The sequence below is a fragment of the Dendrobates tinctorius genome, unplaced genomic scaffold, assembly GCF_039654945.1.
Source record: "Dendrobates tinctorius isolate UK_male_01 unplaced genomic scaffold, ASM3965494v1 ptg000159l, whole genome shotgun sequence".
Taxonomy (NCBI): Eukaryota; Metazoa; Chordata; class Amphibia; order Anura; family Dendrobatidae; genus Dendrobates; species Dendrobates tinctorius.
In genome coordinates this window covers 12,335,855-12,357,399 of record NW_027361826.1, presented here as the reverse complement: position 1 = coordinate 12,357,399, position 21,545 = coordinate 12,335,855, and the positions used below count along the sequence as shown (strand labels likewise).

The window sequence follows — 21,545 nt, the reverse complement described above, 5'->3', positions numbered from 1 at the left end:
CAAACATTGGGAGCACCCTGAACAACGCTTTTCAGACCGCAGGTACTTAGATGTCCTGTATCCCTTTGATGTAGATCTGCTCACAAAATGGACCAAAGCCCCCGAGGTGGATCCTCCCGTCTCTCGTATAGCCTCTAAGACGGTTCTATCCCTTCCGGACGGGGCATCGCTTAAGGATCCAACAGACAGGCAGGCAGAATCTCTGGCTAAGTCTATTTTTGAGGCATCCGGCGCCTCTCTCTGTCCTATTTTCGCATCCTCCTGGGTGGCAAGTGTCATTTTAGCTTGGGCAAAAACTCTTCGCAGAGGCATCTTAGCGGCAGCTCTCCAGGGCGAGCTGACAGATCTAGCAGATCAAATTAATCATGCGGGTAAATACCTCTTAGCCGCCTCCTTGGATGCGGCTGGGTGCGTAGCAAGGGCTAACGGCAACATAGTAGCCGTACGCCGAGTCCTTTGGCTAAAGTCATGGAATGCAGGTACCACCTCTAAAAAGTCGCTTACCAATCTGCCTTTCCTTGGTTCTCGGCTCTTTGGAGCCAAGCTAGATCAAATAATTTTGGATGCCACTGGTGGTAAGAGCACTTCTCTCCCTCAGTCTCGGCCACAACGCTTTTTTAACAGAAAGGGTTTTCGGCCGTTTAGGCCCTTTTCTGCCTTCTCGTCCACAGAAAAATCTACCCAGCAAGGTTCTCCTTCAAGTGACGGGTCACCTCCACCTGGAAGTTTTTCCAGGGTGGGAGGCAGACTTTCCTTTTTCGCGGACGCTTGGCGGTCTGTCGACGATGCTTGGGTCAGGGAAATCATCGCATCCGGATACAAGATTGAATTTGCTCCCAGCCAAACAGACGTTTTTTCCTGTCTCGACCCCCCCCCCCCCCCCCAAGACAGCGGTCCCACGTTCCAGGATTCTTTCAAGCCGTCTCCTCCCTTCTTTCCGCCGGAGTGATTGCCCCCGTTCCCTCAGACTAACTCAAATTTTTTCGTAGTCCTGAAAAAAGACGGGACCCTTCGGCCAATCCTGGACCTCAAGTTGCTCAATCGCCATGTGAAGATTCTCCACTTCAAAATGGAGTCTCTTCGATCAGTGATAGCCTCAATGGAACCCGGAGAATTCCTCTGCTCTGTGAACATACGGGATGCTTATCTTCACATCCCTGTTTGTTTGCAACATCAGAAATATATCTTCGGTTTGCGATTCAGGAAAATCACTATCAATTCACGGCTCTTCCCTTTGGCCTAGCCTCTACTCCCCGTGTTTTCACGAAGGTGATGGTGACGGTCATGGCCATCCTTCGATCCAGGGGGATTCTCATCATCCCTTATCTGGACGATCTCTTGTTCAAAGGCTAATCCCGTCAAGACTGTCTCCTGAGTCGTCACATAACCCTGGATACCCTCGGCCGTCTCGGATGGTTAGTCAACAAAGAAAAGTCCATTCTCAGACCCACTCAGGGTCTGACCTTCCTAGGCATGGAATTCGACACGAATCTGGCCCGGGTGTTTCTTCCGAGGGAAAAATTTGCGTCTCTGTCCAAAGAAATTCGAGCTCTCAAACGGCCGAAGCCCATTCCCCTTCGGCTCTGCATGAAAGTTCTGGGAAAGATGGTGGCTTCCATGGAGGCAGTGCCTTTTGCACAGTTTCATCTTCGCCCCCTTCAGCTGTCCCTCCTCTCAGCTTGGGACAAGACGACGTTGTCCTTAGACCGCCCCATTCTCCTCCCTCTCAGAGTGAGGCATTCCCTGACTTGGTGGGCAATGCCTACGTCACTCCTCCAGGGGAGGTCCTTCCTGCCACTCCAGTGGCAAGTCATTACCACCGATGCCAGCCTTCTAGGTTGGGGAGCGGTTTTCCATCAGAGAACGGCCCAAGGACGCTGGATTCCACAGGAAGCTCTGCTCCCTATCAATCTTCTCGAAATCAGAGCAATCTTCCTGGCCCTTCTTCGCTGGCAACCTCTTCTCGTCGGCAAGCCGGTCCGCATTCAGTCGGACAACGCCATGGCTGTGGAGTACATAAACCATCATGGCGCCACGCGCAGCATCCAAGTGATGTCAGAAGTGGCCAAGATACTGCGCTGGGCAGAACAGTACGTTCCAGCAATCTCCGCTGTTCTAATTCCAGGGGTGGAAAACTGGGCAGCCGACTTTCTGTGTCGCCAAAGCCTAGCGTCAGGCGAATGGTCTCTCCATTCCGCAGTCTTCGATCAGATATTCCAGCGCTGGGGTTATCCGGATGTCGACCGCATGGCATCTTGGATGAACCACAAGATTCCGCGTTTCGTAGCCAGGTCCAGGGACTCTCTAGCTGTCGCTTGCGACGCCCTAGTTATTCCGTGGTCCCAGTTCCAACTCCCTTATTTGTTTCCACCTCTTGCCTTGATCCCAAGAGTGGTCAAGAAGATAAAATCGGAAGGCGTGCCAGTGTTTCTTGTGGCTCCAGACTGGCCAAGAATTCCTTGGTATGCGGAACTGGTGAACATGCTCGCGGACGTCCCCTGGAGGCTTCCAGACCGTCCGGATCTTCTCTCGCAAGGCCCCCTTTACCACGAGATTTCTCGGTCTCTGAATTTAACGGCATGGCCGTTGAGGCCGCAACCTTAAGAGAATCAGGTTTTTTTCCAACCAGATGTTTCAGATGATGGTCAAAGCCAGGAAACCATCCTCTTCCCGCATCTACCATAGGCATTGTACGGCCTTTTTTCCGTTGGTGCGACGATGAGTCTTCCCAATGTCCTTTTCCATTCCGTCCATACTGGGTTTCTCCAGCCTGGCTTAGATTTGAGTCTGTCTCTCAGTACCCTCAAGGGCCAGGTTTCCGCTTTGTTTATCCTTTTTCAAAGGAAGCTCGCTTCTTTACCGCAGGTTAAGACATTTCTCTAAGGAATTGCTCATGTGGCCCCTCCTCATCATTCACCGATAGAACCGTGGGATCTCAATCTCGTTCTTGGCGCTCTCAAAAAAAAAAAAAAAAAGCGCCGTTTGAGCCCATCCAGGACATTCCTTTTGTCTTTTCTTTCATGGAAGGTAACCTTTCTGATTGCAATAACATCCATCAGAAGAGTTTCTGAATTAGCGGCCCTGTCATGTCGTTCTCCTTAGCTGGTACTCCATCAGGATAAAGTCGTCCTCAGGCCCGTTCCTTCCTTTCTTCCAAAGGTGGTATCCTCCTTCCACATCAACGAGGATATCGTTCTTCCATCATTTTGTCCTGTTCCTTCTCACCCTCTTGAGAAGTCACTCCACAAACTGGACGTTGTTAGAGCCTTGCTTGTTTATCTCGCTAGGACTGCTTCACTTCGTCAATCCCATTCATTGCTGGTCATCTCCGGCCACCGGAAAGGGCTTCCGGCATCCAAATCCATGATTGCTCGCTGGATTCGTTCTACTATTCTGGAAGCATACCGTCTTCAGGAAAAACGGCCACCTCCGGGAGTGAGAACTCACTCCTCCCGGGCAGTGGCAGCTTCGTGGGTCGTTCGACACCAGGCTTCGGCTCTGCAAATTTGCATGGCCGCGACCTGGTCGTTCTTGCATACGTTTGCGAGGTTCTACAGGGTTCATACCCAGGCTTCGTCTGATGCAGTCGTTGGTAGGAAGGTCCTGCAGGCGGCGGTGGCGCATCAGCCGACCTAAGCCCTTCCTGTTCTTTCGTTCCTTATTGCTGTTCCCGCCCTTGGGACTGCTTTGGAACGTCCCATGGTAATCTGTGTCCCCCAATAAGGCGATAAAGAAAGATGGATTTTTGGTTCTTACCGTAAAATCTTTCTTGGAGCCTTCATTGGGGGACACAGCACCCTCCCTGTCTAAGTTGTACCGTGTTGGGTCCTTGAGTCCCTTGTTGGGTTGGTACATAAGTTTATAGTTCCGTGGCTTCTCCTACTGCTTTCTCACCAACTGAGGTACTTGGTATCTGTCGGTGGGTGTATACTGCCGGGGAGAAGTCAATTTTCTTGTTTTTTGCATAGTGTCAGCCTCCTAGCAGCAGCATACACCCATGGTAATCTGTGTCCCCCAATGAAGGCTCCAAGAAAGAGATTTTACGGTAAGAACCAAAAATCCATCTTTTTCGAGGTTTCTGATCAGTACAATTTTTCTAACTTTTTTTTTTCTTAATCCAATGAAGGTGACCAGCAGGTATCAACTCCCCCAGTTCCTAAACCAAGAGGCAGACCGAGATCTTCTGATAGGTATGCAACGATGATATGGAAGCTAACAAACTCGAAATGTTGCACATAAATGAATATAAGGTCACTTGTCAGGACAAAGGTGTTCACCACACTTACCATAGAGAGTGACCTGATAGGAGAGTCGGAGGCTGGGCACTGTATCCTTTTACCAGACGCATTAAAGAGTGCATTGTGAGGGAAGTGGGTCAGTTAGTCGGGTCTGTTTTTTGTATGTAAGATAATAAGGGGTTAAATGTTATACCCAAGGAAACTGCGGGTAAGAAACCCATACATTCAGTGTCGTCTCTAAATCATATAAAATAATTTTTACTTAAAGCGGATCTGTTGCCAGATTTCACAATGAAATCTGAATAGTATATTACATAGATCTGGTGCACTTGATGAGTATAGTGTACTTACTTTGAAAATCTTTACCAGACTGGTTGTATTATCCTTTATCAAGGATCATGGGTTTTAATATCAGTAATTTACTACCATTCCTTCATAGTTTTCCAAAGTAAGTACACCAGCTTTGTCAAGTCTGAGATCTGTTCAATAATGTATGTGGACCGTATAGTGAAATTTGATGGCAGATCCACTTAACCTAAACTTTTCATATATACCGTACATATTGTATTGCTCATTAGGAGTCTGTCTCTTTTAGGGAGGAAGATGGAAAACGGCAGAAGGATCCGCCTTGGATCTCTTTGGTGGTGGCATCTGAGCCTAAAAAACGAGCTCCCCCGCCTCCTCCACCTGCGGTACGAAAACAGGGTGATCTGGAAAAGAACAGCAAATCGCCCGAAGATGTTGCCAATGACATTTCTAAGTCCAAACCCTATAACCCGTTTGAGGAAGAGGATGAAGAAGAAGAGGAGAGTGAAAGTAACTTAAAACCAAGCCATCCATGGTATGGAATTACCCCAACCAGCAGCCCAAAGAGCCGAAAAAGGCTAGCTCCTAAAGCACCCAATGCTTCTCCTTTAGGTAAGAACATCTGTAGTTCTCCTACTGACCGCCATCTTTTGTAAATGTCTTCGCATCATGTTGCGCATTCATCAGGTGATGTTTTGCATCTAGTATACCGTATACTAATCTCTTTCTGTTTGTGCAGCTCAGCATTCTGGCCATCTCCTTTCCCGACTGTCTCGTTCAGAGCCTCCATCAGGCAGCCCTTCACCAGCCTTAAGCACAGAGAGCCTTCCTACAGTACCTTCCACAAAAGATGAAGAGCTAGAAAGCGTTCCTAAGAGTTCCTCCGAACCAACCATTCACTCGCCCTCTACATGTGGACCACCAAATGAGGGGAGCATGGACTTCCTGAGCCATTCCACAAATAGCCATGATCAAAGTCACTTATCAGCCAACACCAGCCTTTCCTCATCAGGTGATCTAGCCAGTACTAGTGAGGTACAGGAAAGCCTTTCCCCAGGAAAGAGAGACTCCTCCTGTGATAGCCTCCGGGCTAGTCCTAGCAGACCAGCCCCGCAACCCCCAGATCTAGATACAAGTCCTTCTTCAGAAGCAAAACAGACACCAAAGGTATTGTTATTTAGCATATGTTCACTACAGCAGTGGAATCAAAATATATTAGTATCTTCATTTTTCTTTTACTAGATCATGCAGTTCGGAGTCTGACATTAAATTTACTTGTGTTTATGCACATACCATAGATAATGAAGGAACTCTGCAAAAGTATAGTTGCAAATATTATCCTTTTTTTGAATCTAGACGTACTATGCATATTGATGTGTAGCTAAGGTAAAAAAAAATCCTACAAACCGACCCTGTAACCTTATCGTGCAGTCATATTTCCAAAGTGTCCTCTCGCACTACATCTGCAGAGTGTGTCCAAGGTCTTTATCAACAGGGTTCCTTAATAGAAACCTTGGAAGTACATGCTGAGTGCCACTGAGTGGTATCGGTGGAATATAGGTATGCAAAAAAGACTACATGTGGGGTTTTTTTTTTTTTTTTACTGGATGCCTTCTCATAGGCCAAGGCTGCGTCACTCTTTCATATAACAGAAACCCCACCAGACACAGGCCAAAACAATGTTCTTTTGGCCCTCGCCTGGTGAATAAGGGGCCTGTGCATCAATTTAACTTGTATGCTGGTAGTATTCCTGGCTTGTAGCAGAAATGTACACCGCTGAGTGTGAACAGAGCTGCTACTACTTCTTCCAAAAGTTGGGGAACATATAGAGACGTGAATAGAGCGGGATTAAAAAAACAATACTTTATTAGAGATTAAAAATACAGTATACAGATTTGTAAGCCATTGGGATATACAATGGTGAGACACAAACTAAGTGGCACCACCGGATGGCACGTAGAATAATTGTTATAAACGGCACAATCAAAAGTAGATCTAGGATCTATATAAATATCAACACGAGATGCATCCAGAATAAGCATGTCCCTAACTCAAGCTACAGTGCATAATGCTAGTGCAGATCATAGGGCTGGAGCAGTGTTGAATGAGTTAATGTATATAATGTGCTGAAAAGAAATAGTTAATTTACTGACCCATTTGATGGTGCCACTTCCCCTACGCGTGTTTCGGCGGCGTGACGAAGGCACTAATAATTGATATGTAGCATCACTTCTAGGGATATATATTTGTTATTTCTTCTTCCAAAAGATGTTAAAGAGAGACGGGAGAAGGACTGTAGGATCAGACCACACAAAGCGTGTAAGCGTGCCCCAAAGCTTTCACTGACAGCCGTCTCAGCACTGATGTACAGCAGAGTCAACGGTTAATCCACATGTTAGGGTGTACTTACAGTCACCGCTCAGTGTCGCAGTGCAGTGAGCAGTGACTGTAAATGCTCCAGCCACACCTGCATGACTGAAAGCCGGCGGCTCCCCAGGAGGAATAAAACTTTCTCCCGGAATCCTCATTCTCTGTACAGCATCCAGGCACCGTCATAATGCTATTATCCTGCAGATTAACTCTGTATTTGCAGGTTAACAGTGTTATCTGATGTGATCAGTTCCCTTGAAACTTTTATTTTGGATTCATTGGAACTATACGATTTAGTTGTAAAGGTGGACATAACTTTTAACAAATGTGTGTATATGAGATCTAGATATATGTGTGTGTGTTATAGCTTTAACATCTGCTTCCACGATAGTAACAGTTGGAGAACCTTTTTATAAATAATAATGTGACAGATCTTTTGTGGAGAACATATTGTCATTGTTACACACCTCTCTAAAAAGAAGTACACATCATTTATGCACACCAAGCGCCTGGTAAGACTTTTTAAGTCTGTCATTATTTCATTGCCTGCTTTTTATTCCTCCAAAGGCATCATGCAAAGAGAACCCTTTCAATAGAAAGTCTTCTCCAATCACCTCTCCCACGAACCGAAAAAGTAAGAAAGGTCCAAAACCCGCTCGTCCACCTGCACCAGGACATGGCTTCCCCCTTATCAAACGCAAGGTGAGGCGAAGAATAGTATATGGTCGCTATATAGAGCTATAGGGAGCACTGTATCTATTACCGACCCCCTCTCGGCCTGCAGGTTCAGGCAGATGACTACATCCCTGAAGATGAAATTCATCTGGAGATGGACTCCATTGAGATCCGGCTAGATGCACTCGAGCATCGGGGAGTAGAGCTTGAGCAAAGGCTTCGCAGGCTGGAGAATGGTGAGCAGGGGCAAAATGTGCAAACAGTATGAAAAAGACATGATATGGGTCACAGTTTGTCACTTTTTTTTTTTCTCGCCTCCCAGAGTCGGAGGAGGACAGTTTGTTGATCGACTGGTTCAAACTTATCCAAGAGAAGCATACCCTGGTACGCCGAGAATCTGAGCTCGTGTACACGTGAGTATATTGGGGTGAGCTATTATATAGGACCACATCAAAATCCTAGTTCCTAAGTAGTTAAAGAGGTTTAATGAAATGGGAGTGTATTTTGGAACTCCCACCCTCACCCCCATTACTTTACAGCACATGGAAAAAGCAGAGGATTTCCAATATATTTTCCAAAGTTCTGTGAAGCAAAGGGCTTTTCTGAAATTCATAAATTAACCTATGTCCATCTAAAAGGGTTATCCTGTGAAAAATATGACTAATTATTGAAAAATATATCGTTTTGAAATGTAAATGTGTTTGTGTTTTTGGGATAACTTGGATTGGTATCGATGCTAGCTTTTTCCTGTCTGCCGATATCCCTGTCCATCAGGGATCTGGTTTGGCAGGCTCCTGCTCTACTCTTTTTCGAAAGTGGTATTAAATTGCAAAGCGACAGGTCAATTAAATTTAAATTTACTTATAAATGAAAAGTAAGCTTTGGAAATGCTCTTAAAGGTTTTTTCTATTTTATCTTACTCAGTATGAAGCAGCAGAGTCTTGAGCAGCGTCAGGCTGATGTTGAGTATGAGCTTCGCTGCCTTCTCAATAAACCAGGTAAGAATGCTTTGCTGAACTCGCCAGTGCCAATACCTCCTGTTGATAGGTCAGGTTGGTCTAACTTACTGGGTTACAAAATAGGACCAAAAATGTATCCACAACCACCAGTTGTTTGTAAATAGAGTAGTGATCTTGGCTGAGCAGCAGTTAAAAGAAGCTTTTTAACCCCTTAATGTCCAATGACGGACACAGTCCGTCATCAGACATTTCCCCTGCTTTGATGAGGGCTCCGGCGCTGAGCCCGCATCAAAGCCGGGACATGTCAGCTGTTATGAACAGCTGACATGTGCCCGCAATAGGCGCGAGCGGAATCGCCGTCCGCCTGCGCCTATTAACTAGTTAAATGCCGCTGTCAAAGCTGACAGCGGGCATTTAAATAGCATTTCCGGCCGCCGGGCCGGAAATGACGTCATCGCCGACCCCCGTCACGTGATCGGGGGTCGGCGTCGTGTTGTCTGGACAACCAGAGGTCTCTATGAGACCTCTATGGTTGTTCCAGGCATATGGCTTTCAGCGCCACCCGGTGGTCGGCGCTGAAAGCACAGCAGTAAATCTGCTACATATGGGCGATCTGCTCATCGCCCATATGTAGCAGAGCCGATCGGGTTGCGCAAGCTTCTAGCCTCCTATGGAGGCTATTGAAGCATGCCAAAAGTGTAAGAAATTTTTTTTTTTTTTTTTTTAACCCCTTCCTGACATCCGACGTACTATCCCGTCCACGGTACCCGGGCCCGTATGACCGTGGATGGGATAGTACGTCTACCGCGATCAGCGGCGCCCACGTGGTGAGCGCCGCTGATCGCGGCCGGGTGTCAGCTGATTATCACAGCTGACACCCGGCACTATGTGTCAGGGGCGGTCACGGACCGCCCCCGACACGTTAACCCCTTGAACACCGCGATCAAACGCGATCGCGGTGTACCGGGGGTTAAAGGGATGCATCGGCAGGGAGGGGGCTCCCTCCGTGCTTCCCTGAGCCCCCCACGGCAGCGCAATGTGCAGCGCTGCTGCGGGGGGCTCCTATCCTTCAGGCCCCCGGATCCAAGATGGCGACGGGGGCCTTCGGGGACCTGAGGAAGCTGGCTTCCTCAGTGCCTGCAAAGCGCAGGCAAGAGGAAGTCTGCTTCAATGCCTGTGACAGATTGCTGATCTGTCACAGTGATCTGTGATGTGACAGATGAGCGATCTGTCACAGGACAGTGATGTCCCACCTGGGACTATGTAATAAAGTAAAAAAAAAATTAAAAAAAAAATGTAAAAATAAAAAAAAAATCGCCAAATAAATTAGTAAAAAAAAAAAAAAAATATTCCCCAATAAATTCATTTTTTGAAAATAATAAAAAAAAAAACCAATAAAAGTACACATATTAGGTATCGCCGCGTCCGTAATGACCCGCTCTATAAAACTGTCCCATTAGTTAACCCTTTTAGCGAACCCCTTAAAAAATAAAAATAAAAAACGAAGCAAAAAATAATGATTTATTATCATACCGCCAAACAAAAAGTGTAATAACGCGCGATCAAAAAGATGCATATAAATATCCATGGTACCGCTGAAAACGTCATCTTGTCCCGCAAAAAACGAGCCACCACACAGCATCACCAGCGAAAAAATAAAAAAGTTATAGCTCACAGAATAAAGCGATGCAAAAATAATTATTTTTTATATAAAATAGTTTTCATTGCATAAAACCGACAAAAACATAAAAAAACGACCTAAATGAGGTATCGCTGTAACCGTACTGACCCGAAGAATAAAACCGCCTTATCAATTTTACCGCACGCGGAACGGTGTAAACGCACCCCCCCAAAAGAAATTCATGAAACGCTGGTTTTTGTTCATTCTGCGTCCCAAAAATAGGAATAAAAAGCGATCAAAAAATGTCACGTGCCTGAAAATGGTACCAATAAAAACGTCAACTCGTCCCGCAAAAAATAAGACCTCACATGACTCAGTGGGTCAAAATACGGAAAAATTATAGCTCTCAATATGTGGTGATGCAAAAACTATTTTTACAATAAAAAGCGTCTTTTAGCGTGTGACAGCTGCCAAACATAAAAACCGCCATAAATAGTAAATCAACCCCCCGTTATCACCCCCTTAGTTAGGGAAAAATAATAAAACTAAAAAAAAGTATTTATCTCCATTTTCCCGTTAGGGTAAGGCTGTGTGCACACGCTGCGGATTAGGTGCGGATTCATCCGCGCGGATTTTGTAAAATCCGCAGGTGAAACCGCAGGTCAAAAGACCTGCGGTTTTACCTGCAGATTGCTCTGCGGTTTTTCATCTCCTCAATAGAGGAGATGGCAAACCGCAGGAGAATCCGCAGAAAGAATTGACATGTCAATTCTTTCTGCGGATTGAAAACCGCAGATAATCCGCGCGGAAAATTCCGCAGCGTCTGCACTGCGGTTTTTGATTCCCATAGGGAATCATGGTACTGGGGTCCGCAGCAGCCAAAACCGCTGCGGAACCGCAGCAAAATCCGCAGCGTGTGCACACAGCCTTAGGGTTAGGGTTAGGGCTAGGGTTAGGGCTAGGGCTAGGGTTAGGGCTCAGATTAGGGTTAGGGGTGTGTTGGGGTTAGGGTTGGAGTTATAATTGGGGGTTTCCACTGTTTGGGCACATCAGGGGCTCTCCAAATGCAACATGGCGTCTGATCTCAATTCCAGCCAATTCTGAGTTGAAAAAGTCAAATGGTGCTCCTTCCCTTCCAAGCTCTGCCATGCGCCCAAACAGTGTTTTACCCCCACATGTAGGGTATCAGCCTACTCAGGACAAATTGCAAAACAATTTTTGGGGTCCAATTTCTCCTGTTACCCTTAGGAAAATAAAAAATTGGGGGCAAAAATATCATTTTTGTGGAAAAAAATTATTTTTTTATTTTCACGTCCGAGTGTTATAAACTTCTGTGAAGCACTTGGGGGTTCAAAGTGCTCACCACACATCTAGATAAGTTCCGTGGGGGGTCTAGTGTCCAAAATGGGGTCACTTGTGGGGAGTTTCAATAGTTTAGGTACATCAGGGGCTCTCCAAACGCACATGACACCCGCAGACCATTCCATCAAAGTCTGCATTCCAAAACGTCACTGCTTCCCTTCCGAGCCCCGACGTGTGTCCATACAGTAGTTTTCTCCCACATATGGGGTGTCAGCGTACTCAGGCCAAATTGGACAACAACTTTTGGGGTCCAATTTCTCCTGGTACCCTTGGGAAAATAAAACAATGGTGACTAAAAGATCATGTTTGTGGAAAAAATACGAATTTTTTATTTTCACGCCCGAGCGTTATAAACTTCTGTGAAGCACTGGGGGGGTCAAAGTGCTCACCACACATCTAGATAAGTTCTTTGGGGGGTCTAGTTTACAAAATGGTGTCATTTGTGGGGGGTTTCCACTGTTTAGGTACATTAGGGGCTCTCCAAAGGCAACATGACACCCGCAGACCATTCCATCAAAGTCTGCATTCCAAAACGTCACTACTTCCCTTCCGAGCCCCGACGTGTGCCCATACAGTAGTTTTCTCCCACATATGGGGTATCAGCATACTCAGGACAAATTGGACAACAACTTTTGGGGTTCAATTTCTCCTGGTACCCTTGGGAAAATAAAAAAATGGTGACTAAAAGATCATGTTTGTGGAAAAAATACGAATTTTTTATTTTCACGCCCGAGCGTTATAAACTTCTGTGAAGCACTGGGGGGGTCAAAGTGCTCACCACACATCTAGATAAGTTCCTTGGGGGGTCTAGTTTACAAAATGGTGTCATTTGTGGGGGGTTTCCACTGTTTAGGTACATTAGGGGCTCTCCAAAGGCAACATGACACCCGCGGACCATTCCATCAAAGTCTGCATTCCAAAACGTCACTACTTCCCTTCCGAGCCCCGACGTGTGCCCATACAGTAGTTTTCTCCCACATATGGGATATCAGCATACTCAGGACAAATTGGACAACAACTTTTGGGGTCCAATTTCTCCTGGTACCCTTGGGAAAATAAAAAAATGGTGACTAAAAGATCATGTTTGTGGAAAAAATACGAATTATTTATTTTCACGCCCGGGCATTATAAACTTCTGTGAAGCACTGGGGGGGTCAAAGTGCTCACCACACATCTAGATAAGTTCCTTAGGGGGTCTAGTTTCCAAAATGGTGTCATTTGTGGGGGATTTCCACTGTTTTGGTACATCAGGGGTTTTCCAAATGCGACATGGTGTCCGATCTCAATTCCAGCCAAAAACGTCAAATGGCGCTGCTTCCCTTCCGAGCTCTGCCATGTGCCCAAATAGTGGTTTACCCCCACATGTGGGGTATCAGCGTACTCAGGACAAATTGCACAATAACTTTTAGGGTCCTGTTACCCTTGGAAAAATAAGAATTGAGGGTGAAAAGATCATTTTTGTGGAAAAAATATGATTTTTTAATTGTATGGCTGTATGTTATAAACTTCTGTGAAGCCCATGGGGGTTCAAAGTTCTCCCCACACATCTAGATAAGTTCCTTAGGGGGTCTAGTTTCCAAAATGGTGTCATTTGTGGGGGGTTTCCACTGTTTTGGTACATCAGGGGTTTTCCAAACGCGACATGGTGTCCGATCTCAATTCCAGCCAAAAACGTCAAATGGCGCTGCTTCCCTTCCGAGCTCTGCCATGCGCCCAAATAGTGGTTTACCCCCACATGTGGGGTATCAGCGTACTCAGGACAAATTGCACAATAACTTTTAGGGTCCTGTTACCCTTGGGAAAATAAAAATTGGGGTGAAAAGATCATTTTTGTGGAAAAAATATGATTTTTTAATTGTACCGCTGTACGTTATAAACTTCTGTAAAGCCCTTGTGGGTTCAAAGTTCTCACCACATATCTAGATAAGTTCCTTGGGGGGTCTAGTTTCCAAAATGGGGTCACTTGTAGGGGGTTTCCACTGTTTAGGTACATCAGGGACTCTCCAAACGTGACATGGCGTCCGATCTGAATTCCAGCCAATTTTGCATTGAAAAAGTCATAAGGCGCTCCTTCCCTTCTGAGCTCTGCCATGCGCCGAAACAGTCGTTCCCCCCCACAAATCAGGTATCAGCGTACTCAGGACAAATTGCACAATAACTTTTGCAGTCTAATTTCTCCTGTTACCCTTGGTAAAATAAAAAAAATTGAACCTGAAGTATTTTTTTTGTGAAAAAAAGTTAGATGTTCATTTCTTTTTAAATATTCAAAAAAATTCCTGTGACGCACCTAATGGGTTAATAAACTTCTTGAATGTGGTTTTGAGCACCTTAAGGGGTTCAGTTTTTAGAATGGTGTCACTTTTGGGTATTTTCTATCATATAGACCCCTCAAAGTGGCTTCAAATGTGATGTGGTCCTAAAAATAAAATGGTGTTGTAAAAATGAGAAATCGCTGGTCAACTTTTAACCCTTATAACTTCCTAACAAAAAAAAATTTTGGTTCCAAAATTGTGCTGATGTAAAGTAAACATGTGGGAAATGTTACTTATCAAGTTTTTTGTGTGCCGTATCTCTGTGATTTAAGGGCATAAAAATTCAAAGTTGGAAAATTGCAAAATTTTCAAAATTTTTGCCAAATTTCCATTTTTTTCACAAATAAACGCAAGTTATTTGAATGAAATTTTACCACTAACATGAAGTACAATATGTCACGAGAAAACATTGTCAGAATCACTGGGATCAATGGAAGTGTTCCAGAGTTATGACCTCATAAAGGTACAGTGGTCAGAATTGTAAAAATTGGCCCGGTCATGAACGTGCAAACCACCCTTGGGGGTGAAGGGGTTAAAATAAAAAAAAAATTAAAAAAACCTAAAAGTTCAAATAACCCCCCTTTCGCCCCAATCAAAATAAAACAGTAAAAAAAAAATCCCACATACACATTAGGTATCGCCGCGTTCAGAATCGCCCGATCTATCAATAAAAAAAAAAAAGCATTAACCCGATCGCTAAACGGCGTAGCGAGAAAAAAATTCAAAACGCCAGAATTACGTTTTTTTGGTCACCAAGACATTGCATTAAAATGCAATGACGGGCGATCCAAAGAACGTATCTGCACAAAAGTGGTATCATTAAAAACGTCGGTCCGGCACGGAAAAAATAAGCCCTCACCCGACCCCAGATCATGAAAAATGGAGACGCTACGGGTCTCGGAAAATTGCGCCAATTTTTTTTTTTTTTTTAGCAAATTTTGGAATTTTTTTTCACCACTTAGATAAAAGAGGACATAGACATGTTTGGTGTCTATGAACTCGTAATGACCTGGAGAATCCTAATGGCAGGTCAGATTTAGCATCTAGTGAACCTAACAAAAAAGCTAAGCAAAAAACAAGTGTGGGATTGAACTTTTTTTGCAATTTCACCGCACTTGGAATTTTTTTGCCGTTTTCGAGTACACGATATGGTAAAACCAATGATGTCATTTAAAAGTACAACTCGTCCCGCAAAAAATAAGCCCTCACATGGCCATATAAACGGAAAAATAAAAAAGTTATGGCTCTGGAAAGAAGGGGAGGGAAAAATGTAAAACCAAAAATACCCCTGGTCGTTAAGGGGTTAAGAAGCATAAACTTATGTGAAAGAGCACTGCTGCATTTTTTATGAAAAGGAAGTTAAAATAAGGTAAAGTATGTTAGAAAAATTCATAATTTTGCAATGCCTGGTGGATAACTAAATTTAAAAAGGTCTTTAACAAGGGAAATAAATATTCTTGAGCATGTGTAAAGTTAATATGTGGTTTGTGAATTTCTGTAATTGCTTTTTTTATTCCTATAAATACAGTACATAGCTTGTTTATAAAGTAGTAGTAGAATCACATGCTGTTATAAAATTGCATTATTCTCTCTGCAGAGAAGGATTGGTTGGATGAAGATAAGGAAAGGGAACGGGTCCTTATGCAGGAACTGGTGACCCTCATTGAGCAGAGAAATGCCATTGTAAAGTGCTTAGATGAGGACCGGCAAAGGTATTAGTGCTACTGTCCTACAGTACATTCCGGAAATATAACGGTTTTAATTTGATTTTTTTTTTTTTTTTTTGTTTTGTTTGTGTTCTTCATGTTTCAATAGTATGGACTGAGTGTTTAGCTGGCTATCAAGTACTGAACGAAATCTTGAGCATCTTCTATTTATATTTATTACACATTTTTATTATCTTACACTGATATGTAAAGGAGGAGAGCGTATGGAATAGAGGAAAAAAAGGGAAAAAATATTACTCCTTACAGAGATTGGATTAACAACAACAAGGAAGACTGAGGAATGTCTGAATGTGAGCAAATTGGGGGAACACTCAGAATCATGAGCATGCCTAGCTATACCCTAATCCAGACCTGGGCAAAGTGCGGCCTTCTGGCCACATCCGGCCCTCTGGCTGTCTCAGTCCGGCCTGCGGAGCGCGACAGCCATGGGGCTGGAAACCTGAGGTCCGCGGGCCGTTAAGTGCCCGCCCGCTCGCTGTCTCCCGCAGTCACAATTGGTGGAGGAGGGGCCTCCGGCCACTTCCTCCACCAATCAGCGTGTGAAACAGCTGACGCGATGACGTCATTTCATCGCGTCAGCTGTTTACTGCCGGAGAGTCAGTGCTCCGGAGGCAGAAGCAAAAGCAGGGCGCCAAGGAACGGGACCGAGGTGAGTGTGGGTTTTTTTTTTTTTTTTTTTTTCATGTGTATGAATATGGGACGTGACGTACAGCACATGGGGATTCTATGGGGGTGACGTACAGCACAAGGGGATGCTATGGGGGTGACGTACAGCACACGGGGATTCTATGGGGGTGACGTACAGCACATGGGGAGGCTATGGGAAGGCTGTATACTGTCATGCAGTATATGGGAAGGTCTTGTGGGGCTCATGCGATATATGGGGAGGCTGTGTGGGGGCTCAAGCAGTATATTGGGATGCTCTGGGGGCCTCAGGCTGTATATGGGAGGCTGTGTGGGGCCTCATTCAGTATATGGAGAGACTGTAGCGCTCATGCTGTATATGGGGAGGCTGTGTGAGGCTCATGCTGTACATGGGGTGGCTGTGCAGGACTCATGCTGTATATGGGGAGGCTGTGTGGGGCTCATGCAGTATATGGGGAGGCTGTGTGGGGCTCATGCAGTATATGGGGAGGCTGTGTGGGGCTCATGCAGTATATGGGGAGGCTGTGTGGGGCTCATGCAGTATATGGGGAGGCTGTGTGGGGCTCATGCAGTATATGGGGAGGCTGTGTGGGGCTCATGCAGTATATGGGGAGGCTGTGTGGGGCTCATGCAGTATATGGGGAGGCTGTGTGGGGCTCATGCAGTATATGGGGAGGCTGTGTGGGGCTCATGCAGTATATGGGGAGGCTGTGTGGGGCTCATGCAGTATATGGGGAGGCTGTGTGGGGCTCATGCAGTATATGGGGAGGCTGTGTGGGGCTCATGCAGTATATGGGGAGGCTGTGTGGGGCTCATGCAGTATATGGGGAGGCTGTGTGGGGCTCATGCAGTATATGGGGAGGTTGTGTGGGGCTCATGCTGTATATGGGGAGGCTGTGTGGGGCTCAATGCCGTATATAAGGGAGGCTGTGTGGGGCTCATATAGTATATGGGGAGGCTGTATGGGGCTCATGCTGTACATGGGGAGGCTGTGAGGGGCTCATGCAGTATATAGGGAAGCTGTGTGGGACTCATGCCGTATATAGGGAGGCATTTTTATTCACAGCAGGGCCACCACCCCTCCACAGAGACATAGCTTTCAGTCTAAGGAGAGGATTTGCATAGGTTCCCATACAGATGAAGACTTTAGTCTAAGTGAGGATTGGCATTAGGTTAGGGTCCTGGAAAATGAGAAACGCCTTAAAGGGGTTGTCCGGGCTTTTCACATAATCTCAGTGCATATCTGGGCTGCAGAATGCTGACAATAAGTAATTTTACCTTCTGTGGCCAGTTTGCAGGGTTTGCTAGATATCTGCTCTTGCTTGTAAGAAAAACGTCCAGGGGGGTGTGTTCTGGCATTGAAATGAGAACTGGTCGTTTCCTCCTACTCTACTAAAAACATGCCCTCTGTAGCAACAACCCCACCCTCCATAGCTACAGGCCCTCCCCGACCACATGAACAAGCCCTCCTCACACAGTAACAAATCCTCCCCCTCTAGCAGCCTCAGTGCAGAGAGCAGAACCACCCAGCTGCTCCTCCCCCCAGACACACACCCCCTGGACGTTTTTCTTACAAGCAAGAGATGATATCTAGCAAACGCTGCAAACTGGCCACAGAAGGTAAATTACTTATTGTCAGCATTCTGTAGCCCAGATATGCACTGAGATTATGTGAAAAGCCCGGACAACCCCTTTAACGTGGCTTCCAGGTAAACATAAATTGGCCATTTTATGCGCTAAGCATTCTCAATCTTTCATGTTTCTAATGCAGTAATGCAACTCATTTTTCATATTTCATGTTTGCATGCTATGACGTTAGAGTGCTTCCTTTTTTTTGTTTTGAGTATATAGGGAGGCTGTGTGGGGCTCATGCCGCACATAGGGAGGCTGTGCGAGGCTCATGCCACACACAGGGAGGCTGTGTGGGGCTCATGCCGTATATGGGGAGGCTGTGCGGGGCTCATGCCGTATATGGGGAGGCTGTGTGGGGCTCATGCTGTATATGGGGGCTGTGGGGGTGTTCAAAGATATATAGGTGGTATCAGCATACTTAATTCTGCTCAATATTAAGTGATACAATTAATATTAATAATTATTGAGTAGAATTAATTTCAAGCTATTGGTTCTGCCCTCCACAGCAGTCATGGTCTCTCATGTGGCCCCTCTGGAAAATTAATTGCCCGCCCCTGCCCTAATCCAATCCATGCCGGTTAGGGAGTAAGATTATCTATTTTTTGGCAATAAAAAGTAGATAAACAAATCCAGACAAGTAACTTAATGAGGCAGATACTAGGGTTGAGGAGAATTGCAGAATTGAGCCAAACTGAATTTGGGCCTTTATTTCTATACTAATAGGCTCTAATTGTAGAACATGTCCAGGTGATTTACATAAGTCGGGTCCTGGAGCATTACATCCACAGCAGGGTGACATTTGGTGCAATCTAATTTCATTTAAAAATAAAATATTGACAAAGTGTGTAAATTACGGTATCATTTACACAGTGGATTGAGTAGTGGAAACCATTTTGCACCATTTATCATCCTACAAAACAGTCATCTTCCTGTTGTCTTAATTTAAAATGTTTTTTTTTTAAGATCATGAAAATGAATTAGTAAATTAGCCATGTCCCACCCTAGGAGATTGCAATATATGGAAAAATGGGAAGACCAAATATTACACATGAGATGAAGGTACAGCACTATGTCATGAAAAAGATATGAAGAAGTCCTTATTCACTAAGGAAGGTTATTTTTATTTTCTTACTAAAATTTTGAAACCTTCCATCTGTGTAAATGAGGAAGACCATACTTATTCCATAGAAGAGAATTTGGGCCTCATTTATCAACCATCAACAGGAAAATCCGTTTTTGTTTGGAGTTGTGTGAAGCTTTAATGCATATGCAACCAGGGCTGTGGAGTCGGTAAGCCAAACTTGCGACTCCGACTCCTCAATTTCCCTTACTCCGACTCCGACTCCAACTCCGACTCCCACACACATTGCTTATATTTAAGTGAAAAATTTATTGTAGTACAATGTGAACCTCAGACATTTAATCATTTTTATGATCCAATAATCAAGATATTTAGATAGAACAGAATATATATTGGTGTACTACCCGGTTTTCATTCTTTTTGGTACAGATACGATATGGATAGACAGATATGGATAAATGGATAGAGCAGATTTCTAATCTGCTTTTGCTATTGAAAACATTATCTATGAGCTCAAAAACCTTTCAGGTGATGCAGTTTTTTAAAAAGATGATCAGCTTTTGCAGCTGAAAAACGTATCCTCAAAAAACACAGGAAAAACACTGTGTGTGAATGTAGCCTTAGATCAGGAATATAACAGCCATTTATAGGACATTTCATAACTTTCCCAAACTCCTATGAAAAAATATTCAGCACATCCTGCATTGAACTACTGTACCCAATTTATTATATATTTTAGGAGTCGGTCCATTTTATACCGACTCCAACTCCGACTCCGACTCCACCAAAATGAGCACCGACTCCGACTCCACGACTCCGACTCCGACTCCACAGCCCTGTATGCAACTCTTGATTTAATTAAAAAAAATATAATTTGAAGCCAAAATAGAAGCCACAGAGTATATTCCATTGGCCGTGCCATTCCAGAGTTATTCTTACATAAAGAAGTCTTCCTCCATATTATAGTATGACACAGAGGCACGCCGGCGCTGTAGTCATTAGTGCACACAGAAAGCTGCTAATCAGTAGTGGTGATGGCATTACAAAGAACAGGACGACATGTCATAAGACAACTTGTCCTCTAGTGATAATGTCCTGCTGATAAAGCACTGATTTTATTAAAACTACAATATACAGCCGGAACATATGGCTGGAACCAGTGTCTCTGCCCCTACGTTGTGCTGCTTTTAGATTACATGGTAAAAACTGCTGACATATTACCATTAGTATACGTTGGAGCCCTCCTGCCTTGCCATATTTCTTGACTGGCGGGAAATATTAGTGCTTTGGTTAATTAGATTGTACACAATGCTTTGTAAATTCCTTGAACAGATCCCAATTGGATAGATCACTACAAGCCATGACTTGCTGGTAAATGTCGTAAGCAATCTGAATTTCTTCTATAATTTAAGACGTAAAAAACAAGTAGATAATTTTTAATTTACATAATTATACTGCCATTAAATGTTTTTGTCATGGCCGTCTCCGAAACTGTTTGTTAAAACAGGATATGGACGTTTCACACATCTCTTCCCAAGAAGGTGAATTTCCTATTATGAGGGGATGGTTCCACCCCCCCCCCCCTCCCAATATAACACATTGAAGGGTTATGTAGGGCAGCACGGTGGCTCAGTAGTTAGCACTGCAGCCTTGCAGTGCTGGGGTCCTGGGTTCGAATCCCACCAAGGACAACATCTGCGAGGAATTTGTATGTTCTCCCATTCTCTCCATGTTTGCGTGGGTTTCCTCTGGGTACTCCGGTTTCCTCCCACATTCCAAAGACATACTGATAGGGAATTTAGATTGTGAGCCCCATCGGGAACAGTGATGATAATGTGTGCAAACTGTAAAGCGCTGCGGAATATGTTAGCGCTATAAAAAAATAAAGATTATTACAATTTATGAATCTGTGTTTCACCTTTGCAGCCACCATTGTCTTATATTATAGTGGCACCCCTGGTCAAAATTACTGTTAAGCTACTTTTTCACTTACCGCTTTTTTCCCTGTCTCCCATGACGGCACACATGAGAGAGGGGATCCGCCCAGTCAGGACAGGAACCCTACTGAAGATAAAAGGGGCGGTACCTCTCCCTCACTTCAGTTGGGTTTCCTGTCCTAACAGGGACCCGTGTACTGAAGATCACGTACCTGCCCCTCTTTCGTGCCGGCGTGGAAGAACAGGCTGGGTCCTGGGCACTGTGTGTCGGGAGAGGGAAGCGCCGTCCACAGGTCGCCCGGGGGATCAGCGTCCAAGCGGGCGCAGAAGCAGTACGGCCTGCGGTCCTGGGGCTCTGCCGTGGCTGCCGCGCCGCCCTCTCCCCCTCTGCCGCATCCTGGAGCACGGAGGAAGCAGCGTCAGGAGCGGCCACTTACGGGTTGCGCCCCTCTGACGTCACACGCAGGGCACGCTGGGAAGGGGCGTGCCAGTGTGACATCGGGAGGCGGCGCCAGGATCCTGGCGGCGCCCATAGGGAAAAACGCCGGCCAGCAAGATAAGATCCCGGCGGCATGGCGGGGGGGAGGGGCTGTGGTGGTAACCGGAGGAGGCGGAGAGTGCAGTGGATCTCCCTTACATAAGGGGGATGACCACAGAAGACGCACTCATGCCCAAGGCTT

At 45.2% G+C, this 21,545-nt stretch overlaps 1 protein-coding gene across 2 annotated transcripts in view; it reads left to right on the top strand.

The window, feature by feature from the left end:
* MICALL1 (MICAL like 1) overlaps positions 1-21,545 on the top strand; it is a 71,661-nt gene that overhangs the window by 35,073 nt on the left and 15,043 nt on the right. For both annotated transcript variants that reach the window (XM_073549533.1, XM_073549532.1), the window contains exons 7-14: positions 4,127-4,190; positions 4,834-5,156; positions 5,284-5,711; positions 7,482-7,616; positions 7,699-7,825; positions 7,912-8,002; positions 8,514-8,587; positions 15,441-15,555. In XM_073549533.1, coding sequence (XP_073405634.1) covers positions 4,127-4,190; positions 4,834-5,156; positions 5,284-5,711; positions 7,482-7,616; positions 7,699-7,825; positions 7,912-8,002; positions 8,514-8,587; positions 15,441-15,555 — 1,357 coding nt within the window. The remainder of the gene's footprint in view (positions 1-4,126; positions 4,191-4,833; positions 5,157-5,283; positions 5,712-7,481; positions 7,617-7,698; positions 7,826-7,911; positions 8,003-8,513; positions 8,588-15,440; positions 15,556-21,545) is intronic.